Source organism: Cololabis saira, chromosome 9, assembly GCF_033807715.1.
Source record: "Cololabis saira isolate AMF1-May2022 chromosome 9, fColSai1.1, whole genome shotgun sequence".
In the NCBI taxonomy this organism is placed as follows: Eukaryota; Metazoa; Chordata; class Actinopteri; order Beloniformes; family Belonidae; genus Cololabis; species Cololabis saira.
The window spans coordinates 25,585,926-25,599,887 of NC_084595.1; the positions used below are offsets into that span (position 1 = coordinate 25,585,926).

The 13,962-nt window shown below is 39.7% G+C and overlaps 1 protein-coding gene across 6 annotated transcripts in view; it reads left to right on the top strand.

The window, feature by feature from the left end:
* LOC133450384 (multiple C2 and transmembrane domain-containing protein 1-like) overlaps positions 1 to 13,962 on the top strand; it is a 147,218-nt gene that overhangs the window by 82,091 nt on the left and 51,165 nt on the right. For all 6 annotated transcript variants that reach the window (XM_061728951.1, XM_061728953.1, XM_061728954.1 and 3 more), the window contains 4 exons: positions 2,318 to 2,482; positions 2,977 to 3,107; positions 3,634 to 3,820; positions 9,541 to 9,634. In XM_061728951.1, coding sequence (XP_061584935.1) covers positions 2,318 to 2,482; positions 2,977 to 3,107; positions 3,634 to 3,820; positions 9,541 to 9,634 — 577 coding nt within the window. The remainder of the gene's footprint in view (positions 1 to 2,317; positions 2,483 to 2,976; positions 3,108 to 3,633; positions 3,821 to 9,540; positions 9,635 to 13,962) is intronic.

Sequence of the window (13,962 nt, forward strand, 5' to 3'; positions counted from 1 at the left end):
AGAAGACTAAGATTTGGTTTATTTTTGGAATATTTTAAAGCAAATGGAATATTTTAGCTTAGAAAAGCAGTTACTGATATGTTCATATAAAGCTCTTCATATCATTTTCGGGGAAATCAATGGATAATGAAAGTATCTTGCCACAAGAATAAAGTAAGAAGTTTGTGTCATTAGCTGTCTTCCACTTTTATCTGTGCAGTGTATTGCAGCAACTGTGTGAGAAAATAAAGCAATCAGTGTACCTGTACATTTAGGGATGCTAAAGAGTCCTGAACGGCAAAAAAGGTATTCAATTTGAAGGTTTGATTTTGGACTTACGGCTGACTGATTTTAAGTCATTCTAGGACTCCTTTACATCCTTTAGAAATCTTTGATTTTTCAGGTTATTTTGAATTCCCCATCTTGCCATACATAAGAAGGTGCTATTTTTTGATTTAAGTTTTTTTCATTCTTGATGGATGTCAACTTGAAATGGAAGCATGCTGGTCGGGGCTCTGCACTCCTAATTTGCTCATGCATGGTGCACCTTTTTCTTTTTTTATTCTATCGGACAATTTTGATCTCAAAATTGGATCAGGTTCTTTTGCTTATGTTTTTCTACTTTTAAGGTATTTTGTCACTGAGGGAACAGATTTAAAACTTTTAATTAAAACTAAATGTTTTACTGCATCTCATGAGTTGTACCTAGAGGCACAGACTTTTTCAACAGCTAAAAGTAATAAGTTTGATCTCCACTCATAGACATGCATTTGAAGTGTCCCCATTTGGAGTTGGGCACACGTCCTGCTGTATCCTGCTTTCCCAAACCAAGCTTTTGAAGCATCCAAAGTGGGCCACCCCACCTCTGAATGGGGAATTAGCTGAAACACAAGCAAACTAGTTAGTGTGCTTTTCTGCTTTAGAAAAAAGAAAAAGAAGGGCGAGAGAGAGAGTGAGAGAAAGAGCAAGAGAGAGAGAGAGAGAGAGATTCTGCTCCTTTGGGTGCTTCCCCAGTTCAGGGTTTTTCACAACCACATACCACTGTTCAAAATACCTGTTTTTCTCGCCCCCTCCCCTCATCGAAATGGTCAACAAAACATGAACTATGTACAGCATTGTTCATGATCCCTCTTCTGCTTTGCTCTGTCTGGATTATATGATTTCCCAGTCCAAATAGCTTCTGTTTTTCTCTAGCAAATTATCAGTAGCAATAAAAAAAAGGCATTGCGTTCAGGACATAAATGTGACCTCTCATCATTAGCATACAGTAGCAAGTGAACAGGACAAATGAAAGGTGCAGAAGTTGCTGTATGAGAGGTTGGCTTCATTGCAGGGAGCTATTCGCATTGTTTAATGTCTGGAGAATGTAAATTAAGAGACTCCCTTTCCAGATCAAAGGCCTGCACTTGCGAGGCAGGGTTTGTTCAGAGTTTAATGAAATGCACTCACTAAAACAAAACCTATGCTAATAAATTCTGCCTAATGAGGAAGGGGTGGGGGTGGGAGAAAGAAAAGGATAGAGGGAGGATGTGTGTTTGTTTGACAAATAAATAACTTGCTCCTTATTTTAGTGAGGAATACTGACATGATTCAAAAGAGGGGTTAAACAGGCCTTTAGATGCTGATGAAATTGTTAAAGGAAGACTTAGAGGGTAGCTGCAGTAATTATCAATCTGAATTTGCAGAGCCGTCACCTTACAGTACAGTCAGATGGAGTCAAAATGTGCAGAGGTACACTTTAAAAGCATCTCGAGTGGTTGCGTTATTTTGAAGAGAGCCTGTAATTGTATATTTGTCATTCCACTTAAAATTTGCACAAAACAAACTGATGTGATTAGAGAGCAATTTCAGAGTAGTCTTTAAGCAATTTTGTCCCTGGTAATCTCGAAATGAAGAAGATACTGAAAACAGCTTCTTCCTCTTGGTTTTTCCATGCAATTTTTGAGGATTTAGGCTAGTGGTAAATGAAATGCCTGTTTCAAATTTTCTGTAAGATGCTGGCATGTCAGGGGAGCTCACACCTCTGAAGTGAATTGTGCTGAATATTTCATTTTGTGTTAAAATTGTTTTCCTGTGAGTTATGCTTGCTCCGTGTTGTGTCAAAGCATTGGATGTTATTTTTCTAAAATCCACAAAAAAGAAAGCTTCTGGGGTTAATTGATGCATATTTGTGTGTATAATGTGGATGTTTATTTACCTTCCTGTAAATGTGGAAATCTACATGTCTGTGTAATTGATTTCTTCAATGTGTGTGTGTGTGTGTGTGTGTGTGTGTGTGTGTGTGTGTGTGTGTGTGTGTGTGTGTGTGTGTGTGTTTGCATATCTATACCTGCTGCAGTATCAGAGCATGCGGCTCTCAGATGTGCACAGGAAAGCCCAGCTGTGGCGCGGTATAGTTAGCATCAGTCTGATAGAAGGTCGCAGCCTGCAGCCAATGGACGCCAACGGCCTCAGTGACCCTTATGTCAAATTTAGGATGGGCCACCAAAAGTACAAGAGCAAGGTAAAGCCCCCCCCCCCAGTATTTCCATTATTTCACTGCTGTGTCCATGTAACAAATACAACTCCATGTAAGAAAAACAGGGAAGGGACAGCGTTTTATTAGTTTTTACTTTGAAGATGCCATGGAAATATTGTTTCAGTTTTTACTAAACTGTTCCCGTTTAGGAAAAAATGTAAGATTCTTACAGGAACATTTCTCAATTAGAAAAGTGACTAAAAATAGCCCAAGCATCTTTGCAGGTTGCCAGATTTCCACTCTTTGCTGTTCTTGTTATTGCAATAAATTTGCAATAAGTGACCTCTCATTCTCACACTTTAATTTTCCTATTTATTTTTCCACGTTTCCATTCTTGACTTTATATAGAATAGTCCCTTTTCTGTGTAAATCTTTATGTAATGTTATTTAAATGCTTTATAACTTAGATTTATGTACATGTATATGCTTATCTAAACTGTAACTGTAAATCAGACCAATCTTTTGTGTGCTTTATTTAGACAATTCCCAAAACACTGAATCCCCAGTGGCGAGAACAGTTTGACTTCCACCTGTATGAAGAGCAGGGAGGCTACGTGGACATCACAGTCTGGGACAAAGATGCTGGCAAGAAGGATGACTTCATAGGAAGGTATGGTCCTCTTCATTTAGACACAAGTCAAGGCAGCAGTTTTTATTGGCCTGCATTCATTTTTTTCTGTAAATACATAAAGGTTAAATCAATTCAATCAAAAGAGGAAGCTGTCAAGTGTCTACTAGAAGGTATTCATTGTGTCAGGTTCGACTGAGTTGTCTTCAGTTGCTTAGATGTATTTTTGTATGTTTTGCTCGATGGATTTTCACTTTTTACTTTCTTTCACTAGACTAGAGCAGAACAAGTGGTTTTAAAAAAAAGTCCTGATGGGGTCAATACACAGATGCAAAAAAACTTTATGTCTAAGCAGAAATCTGATACTTCATTTTGAGCTCAAGCTTTTCAGATATTTGCTTTTAAGAAACATTTGATGAAATGATCAGCACCACAAATGACAACATAATATTTTGTTATGTCTTCTCTGTGTCCTGTTTTGTCTTGCACAAGTCCGTGCTCCTCTAAAGTTGTACAGTAGTTGGTCCATAATGTTTTTTTCTTCTGTATTTCTTCCTGCTTGTTTTAGGTGTACTATCGACCTTTCACTTCTTAATCGAGAACAAACACACAAGTTGGATCTTCCACTGGAAGAAGGTGAAGGTGTTCTGGTGCTGCTGGTCACCCTCACTGCCTCTGCGGCTGTTTCCATCTCAGACCTCTCTGTCAACATCCTGGATGATCCACATGAGAGACACCAGATCACACAGAGATATGTGAGTTGTTTTAAATGTTTTAGTTGCAAAGACATAAAAAAGATTGTTTTTTTAACGCAAAATCCATTTCATTGTGCATGTCAACAAATTTATAGACAGGCTTTTCATACTTCTCTAAACCTGAGAGCTGCACTGCTGGTTTATTTTTGTTGCAGGGTGTGCGTTGTTCAATGACCCCGGCTCACATATTTTCAAGAAAACGTATCTTAATTTCTTGTTGTCATTAAGTGTACTTCATCTGAAATTAGCATCAAAAAGACGGGCACATGCAGAGAGAAAACCCTAAGCCCTCATCTGCCTCTGAGACCAGAGAGCAGTGGTTTCATGCGAGTCTCTGTACGGGTCTACTGCAGCTCACGTACAGTACAGTTAGGTGCTGTCTGTATTGGTGAGTGGTACTTCCCTTCTGGTGTGCGTTTATTCCTTTCAGCTTGCGTGTAACCTCCACGGGCCAAAGATCAGTGCCACAGCCCACATAGCCGTGGCAATGCCTTATTGACTAGCCGCGGGAGGCCAGCAGTTTTGCCTTGTGCTGCAGAAACAACTTTGAATCACAGGGGGGAGCTCTAGGACTGAGACAGGACCATAAACGTGCCTCTCCTGACAGTCACAAGAAAAAGGGCGGGGAGAACGGGTGCATGAGTGTGTGTTTGAGTGAATGTGTGTAATAGGGGGCGAGAGGTAAAGGGTGAGAGGTTACACCAGGAAGGGAAGGCGTGTAAAATGAAAAGAAAAAGCTATTTCACCTCTCTCACAACTCATGCAGACCTCGTTTTTCTGCTCGGCTGAAGGCAACACATTTTTACTTCCTTCGCCTACCTCTTTTCCTGCATCCTTCTCGCTCTCACATTCCCCATTTCTGTCCCGCTCTCCCAGAAACCTCTGCGCTTTGTCTGTCAGGCCTTCCTTTTAGATGAAGGGATGTAGAGATAGAGGGTAGAAGAAGGTAGGGGTGGGGGGTTGCAGATGGAGGGGCACAGAAAGGTCGGTTTGAAACTTCAATTGTCCCTGGCCATTAGCATATTCCTTTTCCCCAGACTGGCAGTCTTTGAGATGGAGAATTTAATAAAGATGTGCCTTATCAAAGAGCACTTGTAAGACCAAGAACCACCACTAATACATAACAGTGCCGCTCAACGCCTGCTAATCTGCCCAGTTTGTATGCGTTTGTGTGTGTAGGGGTACATACAGACACATTTTAACTCACTTGTATTAATATCTTGAAATCATCTGTGCAGCACAAGCCTCCACAAAGCGTCCGTTATTGCTAATCTTAAGCCAACACTCACATACAGACACGTACAGAAACTGCTGCTACCTGTGTCAGCTATCTCAAAAAGTGTTACGTGTCTGCAGGGAAGAACCAATGCAAACCATCATCATCTTAATGAGAGTTTAAATGCTGTGCTCACCCATAACATGAAAACACACACTGATATGATTAGTTTACGGCAACATGTAGTAGTGGCTATTGTTTAAAAAAAAAACAACACACCTACTTGTACTTATACCAGGTGAAATTAGGGATTTTCTAAGAAGACTTGATCACCTTTATTTTATATTAAGAAATATTATCATTTTTTCACACATAAAAACTTTATTTAATGTAATTTATTTTGTTTTATTTGATGTTAGAAATATATAAATAAATAAGACTATTTAGTCAAAATATTTTTTAAATTTTAGTCTCTGGTCATGATGAAAACTGATAACAGTAAGACACCGGAGTGCTTAGATCTCAGTTCATTGATATCTGTCTCTTTCTAAGTGTACTCCGTTGTGTGTGTGTGTGTGTGTGTGTGTGTGTGTGTGTGTGTGTGTGTGTGTGTGTGTGTGTGTGTGTGTGTGTGTGTGTGTGTGTGTGTGTGTGTGTGTGTGTGTGTGTGTGTGTGTCTGTGTGTCTGTGCTTCTGAGGTTTAAGTGTGCCCATGAACATCCACTGTATTTGAATCCAACTTACAGCAGATACGTAACATGATGTAATATTCTCGGAACATCTAAAGCATTTGTCTGTAATGCTCGCTGTAACCTTTACTTCATCCCTAATTACTGCTCCCTAGAACTAGAAAAGGACAGATGAAGAGAGGTAAAATGAGTGAAAGAGATTTATGCATTATGATGGCAAAAGAGCACACACACTAATGGCTCTTAATGGGCCGGAGGTGGCCACAAGATGGGTGGATGGGAGAAAGAGGACATGGTGACCCTTGTTGAAGTGGTGGCACTTCACCGTCCAACCTCGTGTGCACACAAATACACTTGCAGTACCTCTCCTACCCACTCCGGTGCACTGCTCTGAGGTCAAGTGAAAGGACACACCCTCCACAGAAAGGGAGTTACAGTAAGGAGCGGCGCTTAAGAGTCAGACAAATAGAAAGCGGCTTTCACCGAGACTCTTGGAAGACAGTTATCCCAAGTTGATGAATAGGAGGAAAAATCGAAGGGAAAAGTTGTTACAATTTGCTTTCTGTTGAAACATTCACAGTCATTTGATCAAGTATCACCTGAGCTGAAGGGCTGCTGGGCAAATGCTGTGTGCGTGTTTGTGTTTGTGAAATGTCGTGCAGCAGTGATGAAAGGTGACATGCTGCAAAGATGACAGTGAGTCATAAGCCCATGCCTGAGCTGCTTCATTTGTGTTTGCATGTCTGTGGATTGTGACAGAGACAGGAAGAAGACGTCACAGTGACGAGCCGTCAGTCAGACAGGGCAGGGGTTTGTCTTATGAAAGCCAACTCTAGCCTTCTGTTGTTGTCCTCTCTCTTCTGTTCATCCTTCCTTTTCATTTTCTCCTCATCCCCATCATTCCACCTGCACACAGAGGTGGGTGTGGGGAGAGACGAGTGGCGATGTGGGGGTTGGGTGCGTTAGTCTTGGTCTCCTTTCATCTGTCCATCTCTGGGTCTGTTTGTCCAGTCCATCTATTGCTGTCTGTGAATCTGATCAAGATTTGAATCCTTGTGGAGGATGGGTGGATGACACGTCCCCTCAGGGAGCGCGGAGGGTGGGAGGAAGGAATGAAGATTGGGGAGATTGTTGGAAGCTTAAAAAAAATGAATGGATAAATCTGCGTACTGAGGATCAAATTTAAATAGTGGTACTGTCTGAGATGTGGCAACACCGGGAAAATATCTAAATATCCCTTATTTGATCCATCCATACGTTTCCCAGCGTTTCAGCCTCTATCCTGACGGCTCTGTCCGTTCACGAGACCTCGATGTGGTGAAACCTCCAGGAGAGAAGCTGAAACTTCTTCAACAACAAAAGAAAAGGAATCCAGTTGCGCTTGTTTCAAACATTTTTAAACATTTGAGATAAAGAATTGACTTCATGAACAAGTGAATCAAATTTTAGCAATAAAACTCAATCAGAATCTGAACTGTTCAAGTTTGTCCTTGAAAGATTCCGGTCAGTTTCAAAACAAAGACTGATGCTCAACATCGAGGCTGTATTATGGACATCGTGGCATGTTGATGTTACTGTTTGAGCCCCATTACACAAATCCGTCAGCCAATCATCTGCGCTCATCTCTTTCATTGTTTCTTCCCCTCGTGCCCTCTGTCTGACTCTTTTTTTCACTTTTTTGTGTCTGTTCTTGGGTGCCTCTCAACAATCAAAACAAGCAGCTGTATCTTCAGAGAAATCGTCCCTTAAAAATTGAGAGTTGCCCCCCCCCCTCTCTGTATGTCTCTTTTGCAGTCTTTTTCCTCTTTTTTTTCTTTCATACACTCTCTTCTTCTCATCTCCTTTAGAGGGCTTTTGGACAATGATATCGCTGGAAACAGGCAGAGTCTGACAGAGTTGGTTATAATGAATTAAGTCTGTAGCCTGGCCCTGACTCTGAAATTTAAATTATAATTACTCCTGTGGGGATGGAAGGGGTTATTGCCAGAGAGAGAAATAAATTGAAGTGAAGTGCATTTCCACTCTGCTTTTAAGACACACCGACATGGTACTCAATTTGGCCTCAGTGTAAGTTTTTTAATTTTTTTGATGCGTGTATTTATACTTATGTGTTTGGGAGTGAACAAAAGCAAGAGTTCATGATTGTAATGCGTGTCAGCATATGTCCGTTAGAGCTGTGAGGTTATAGCTCTCACCTGTAAACTCACTAATATCACATATATATTTATTGTGATTTAATTTCATTAGATTCTATTTCAACTCCTTTACATTTCTCCACAGTGTGCAGAGTTTGAGGTGGACTTGAAAGCAAAGAAAAGTGTATGTGTAGTTTATAAAGTTATTATTTTTCAAAAGGTGAACTAATTGTGAAGTTCAAACTCTGTTAGGTGAATACATTTAGGAGGCACAGACAAATACAGGTTTCTCAATAAAAAAAACATCTAACGTTTTAAATTTACATTTAAATTGCAGTGTTAAGAGAGCATAAACTTCCTTTTGAAAACTATAAAAGATTTGTAAGAACATCACCCCCTTCATAGTTCAAATGTGTACAACATAAACGTTTTACAAATGTGTGTGAGACAGTTAACTCAAGTGTTGCTGTAGGTGGAAGTCTGGCATGAATCTAAGATAAAACAAAGGATTTTGGATCATTTGTGTTGGTCAGTAGCTGGACATTGCTCTTTCAACTCTTGGCCGCTGTAGAAATGTGAACAAGGTCAGGTGAGGTGTTCCTCCATTAAATCACTCATATCCTCTTGAGTCCAAAAACTTGCCTGGGAGTGGATTTCTTTCCTGCAGAATCTATTGGTGTTCTGCATTGATTACCAAGGGTGATAATTTTCAGCAGTTCTCTGTAAACCATCAGACCATCTTCAGCGTGTTGCTAACTTTAGCGGCAGCTATCTTGTGTTATCAGGAACATGAAGCATGGTCAGCATGGAAGGACCGAAGACATTTGTGGCAAGTCAGCTTTGATTCTTCTGATTTGTAAATACATTAAAAAACCTAAAAACATCCAAACTGCGATTCCTTTTATTAATCAGTTCTTTTCCACACCTCCTATGCCCATGAGTTATGGCTAACTCATTCATCTCCACGGGTTTGCACTTATTCAGAAGATTTTTTCAACTAATTTTTCTACAATCATCCCTCTTTTTTTCTCTCCTTTTCTCTTTTCTCTCTTTTAAAGCCTTGGAGATTCAACAGATCTTATGTTGTATAATGTATATCACAGAGCTGCATCATACCTGTGAAGGTCAATTGGGTGTTTGTTTGCCCCGTAACTACAACATCACTGCCAGACGTGCTTCAACAATTTTGTCTCTTTTCCGTGATATTTCCAACGTATCAACCTCTTCCAGATTCAGTCCCAATTAGCCAAGCACAGAAACACACAATAATATCAGAAGGATTACATTACTTGCAAATGATGGGTCCTGTATGTGCTGTAGATTCCTGTAGTTGCTATAGAGGACAGTATAGAAAGGAGTATTTTTGTGTGCTTATTTTTATTACAAGCATGCGTATTTCTTCTACATTTATGCAGATTAATTTTAGTCCTGGTAGCAAGTGCATGGGTCATCTTCCCTACCATACATCTTTGAATAGATACAAAGCAAAACACAAAGTTAGGCAAGTTTAACTACTTTGTTGAATTAAATTCATCTGTTTGTGCTTTGTCAGACTCATCTACAAATGCCATTTTCCTATATAGAGCAGTAAAGGATATATTTTACCCTTTCTAAATGAAATGTCAGGTTATAATGTGCCATCCTGTTTGATTTCTTACCTTTGTTCCTGTGACGTTGCAGAACCTCTGGAGGTCGTGCAACAATGTAAAAGATGTTGGTGTGGTGCAGGTTAAGGTCATCAGGGCTGAGGGACTTATGGCAGCAGATGTCACAGGTAAGACCAATTAAAAAAATAAAATAAAATAACACTATTATAATATGTATTCATCAAATGCTTTGTTATAAATAGGTACATGTTTTTGTTTTATTTATTTGGTAGGTTTTTTTAGTCTTGTTCACCAGTCAAAGTGGCAGGCAAACCATCAACCTTCTGATTGGCTGTCGATGGCTGTACCTCCTTAACCACATTTATCCCAGATCTTTCACTCGTGGATTTATGCACGTATATGCATGCACCTAAAACGCTTTGCTGTTTCCACTTGTACTATTAAAGGGATCAAAACTTACACAGCTGATAAGGGACACTTTAAATGACTGATTTTTGCCTCTGAACAGTAGCTGCTACAACTTGTCCTCCAGCAGGAATCTGTCACAAACAACCAAAGATAAAGTAACGGTGGAATTTTTGGCTGAAGAGATTATCCTTTATGAGAATGTTCAGAGATAGTTAAAGTGTGTGCAGTACGCTAAATTTGTCTCTGCATTTTTAGAAAAGATGCAGGCTGCTCATTTGAATAATAGAGTAAAGTACACATTTGAACCAACAAATTTCTCTCCTCCCTCCTCCTGTGCTTTCTCAGCTTGCTCTCTCTGAATCCTCCATTAATTCTTACTTTTAATTAGGTCTACAGTGGACAGGCCTAGTTTTTCACACTGTATTATAAAGTAAAGAGGGAAGGAAGTGTGCGTGTGTGTGCATGCGTGCGTGAGGTTGACAAAGTCTGGAGAGTTCCTCCATTTGAAACGTCCACAGTCCCATTAGCAAATACAGAGTGGAGCTGGTTTGATTTGGGTTATTGCCGGGAACGGCAGGAGCAGTCAGGGTGCAAGGCTAATAGCGTTCTGGTTTATGTATTTCACTCTGAGCAAAAAATATGTTCCATAACTGTTGTCATGCTCATCATTCACTCAGAGGTTCATGCGTTTTTCTTAAAAATAAATACAATAAAATTATGGAAACATCTGTTAGCTGTTTAAATGTCTTTCAGCTCAACAAAAGCCGTTTTACAGCCTCACTCCTCGGCAGCAGCACAGGGTTGTTTCAAGCCAGAACTAATATTTTCATAGGAATTATTACATTTTTCTTACAATGAGCGTTGTTTTATAAGTGTAACATCAGGATATGAGATACATTTTAAAAAGTTGAAAAAAGTATTTTTACTTATTTGTGTACAAAAAAACCCATAATGTTATATTTAAAATAGATTTAAAATTCTATTTTGTTTCACCTGTGAGTTAACAAACACTGTTGTTCATCCTTTTCAGGGAATTCAATGCAAAACTTTTATTCATTTGAAAATAAAAGGGACATAATGTTTTTGTTCCCTTGAAAAATACTCTCTTCCATTCAACGCAGATAACTAGAGTAAGAGACAAGATGACTTATTTCAGTTTCGAGTCTGACACAGAGTGTCTGTACGTGTGTGTGCGTCTTTTTGCGTGTCACTGGCAGAAACAATAGCTCTGTAAGAGCTCCATAAGAGCCCTCACCGCATGAACACCCTATTTTAACAACCCAGACCAAGAGAGGGTCAGGAGCAAGGTGAGAGAGAAACAAAAGGACAGACAAACAGACAGACAGAGACGGACAGAGACAGAGAGAGGAGGTCAGTGAAACAAAGCGAGTTCACCGTCTCTCTCCCATTCAGGCTGCCTGTCTCCTCTCCCATCTTTTTTTCCTCCTTCCTCGTCCTCTCTCCCTCTCTCCTCTCCGGCCATCTCTCTCTCTCCCACTCTCTAATTGGAGTGTTTTTGTGGAGTATCTCTACTCCAGCCCAAGTAGGATAACTGAAAATAGTTTCTAAACCAACAATCCCTTTTATGTGCCAGCTCTTGTCCCTCTGAGTGGATGCTTTTCTATTCGAACATTTCAACGGTAGCACTCACGCAAGCGCTTGCAGCAGCTGCTTCATCAGCACAACAGCGCGTGTAGACTCTTTTTCAGTCCATATTGAAAGAAAATATGCGGTAAAGTTAGTATTTTCAGTGCATTCAGAAATGCTATAAATTGTTTGGTGTACCCTCTTCAAAACAACATGGAAGTGAAAGATGAAAATAAAGAAAAAGGAAAAAGCAGTTGCAAACACTATTTAAACTATGAATAATAATTAATTGTGATGATACAGGAACATAACTGGAGTGTTTTCCCCCTCCAACTTCAAAGTCATCACAAACTCCGAGCTTTCTGTGACACTGGTACGCTCCACTCTCCTGTGTCTACACTGTATTCATTCTCCACACTTATCTTGGAGCACTCAGAAATTAATTTGTGCCTACCAGTGCCACAGAGATGGGTCCCAGAGGGGGGAGGAGCTTTGCTCGGACATTACCTGGGTGATCGCTGAGTGCCGCTCAAACCTGAGCGTGTAATTGGTTAAGACAGCTGCCTCTGGTGCTGGTGGCCCATAAGGTGAAAGTTCATCACCAATAACAACTAGCTCTCTGCGGCGACACATACAGCCGTGTTATTAGAGACAGAATATTCAAGAGGAAACTGCTGGGATGTTGGGGGGCGGGGGGGCTGCAGAAATAATTTCCATCTCTTAATGTGGATGATTGCATTTAAATTAAATCTGAAGTGATTTGTGGGGACAACATCATAATTGTTTGAGATACGGAAGCTCCCTGATGATGGAGGACGATTTTAAATTTTTACATGAAGTCTTCATATGAAAATGACAAATGAAAACTGTTGCCAAAACACCATTTCACAATTTTAAAACAAATTACTGCAGCTGTATTCAAAGTGTGCTCAAGAGAGAATTTTTATTTTACTTCAAAACATGATTTATATAAATATATAAATGAGTACAGCGATCCAGAGAGAACTAGGCTCTCGAGTCCTCGGCCTTTTGTCTATTTTAATGCAGCTTGTTTTCTGTCGTAGAAGTCATACCTGTCAATATCCACTTGAAACACTCTACATCAACAGAGAACCACAAACCAATATGAAAGGCAACACCTACGCCTCAGCATTGATCACGGTGACATTTACTTTGCACACCCACTAAATGTCCTGCCCATGTCACAACATTTGAAGAAAATCACACCAATCAATGACACTCACACACATGTGCCTCCCATGACACTCTCTCTCTCTCTCTCTCTCTCACACACACACACACACACACACACACACACACACACACACACTGACGTTTGTGAGCTCTGAACTCAATTCCAAAGTTATTGAACGTTATTATGCAACATTGCTGCTCAGCTAATATTTTGGTATTGTTAGCGTTTCCCTATAAATATGTTCGGAGTATTTATTTATTTATTTATTTTTACTTTGTGACCCAGCCTTTTCATGTGATAAGCTTGAACAAACAGCGCCACGGCTCCCTACAGTTTTTAATGAAACACAAGGATCAAAGCCCGAATTAAAAAATTTGTTATTTTCAGTTCATCTCTAGGCAATCGAAGGGAGGTGGGTTGGCAGACACGGGGAGCTGGTCTCTTCCTTTCTGTGTACAAAGATATGAAACATGAGATTTTGGTAAACAAATAGGAACTATGTGGGACATCCCAGCTTTTGATGATTATGGTCCAGCATGCTTGTCTCAGGAGGGGGAAATAATTCTGAGATTATAGATCTTTTTTTTCTTTTCTTTCATTTCTCTCACTGTCTCCCTACTATATACGTGTAATACATTCTAAACTCAAAGTTTATTGGAATTATTATTAATAATCCAACATGATTAATAGTTTATAATGTACAATATATGTTTTTATTATGCCCAAGAGTCTGCCAAAAATTCTGCATTTATGAGCCTTGACTTTTCAAAATGATGCATCTATTACGTAAAATGTCACTAGGTTGTTAAAAACAGCTGTTTTATAACTTTAAAAAAAAAAATCATTAATGACACCATCTATAGGAGAAGAAAAGTGATGGTGAGGACTTTGTTTCCACTGTAATTCTTTCATTATTGAATTTTCATGTTTCAGTTTTTCTGTTCTTTCTCTCTTTTTATTTCTCCACCTGCTCTCTGATTATGATCCAACTACATTTCATGCATATGCTTCTTTATCTTATACTCTGAAGTTATCTGGTCGTCAGAGCCACGTCGACCTCAGCGTTTCCAGCACTTTTCACTTTCAAAGTCCTGTCCTTGTTTTCTCTCTCCCAGCCCATCCTTGTGGAGGCCTCGGGCACAGTTGTCCTGGAGCTTATCTTCTAATTGTCCATGTTCCCATGGTTCTGATAGAAATGGCTTGCAGCTGTTACACTGATATACTGTTGTCTAATATAAACAGCATTGCGGCAAAAAAAAGAAGGGAAAATAGAAGAAAGAATCATGTTTCCTGATAAGTCCTGGT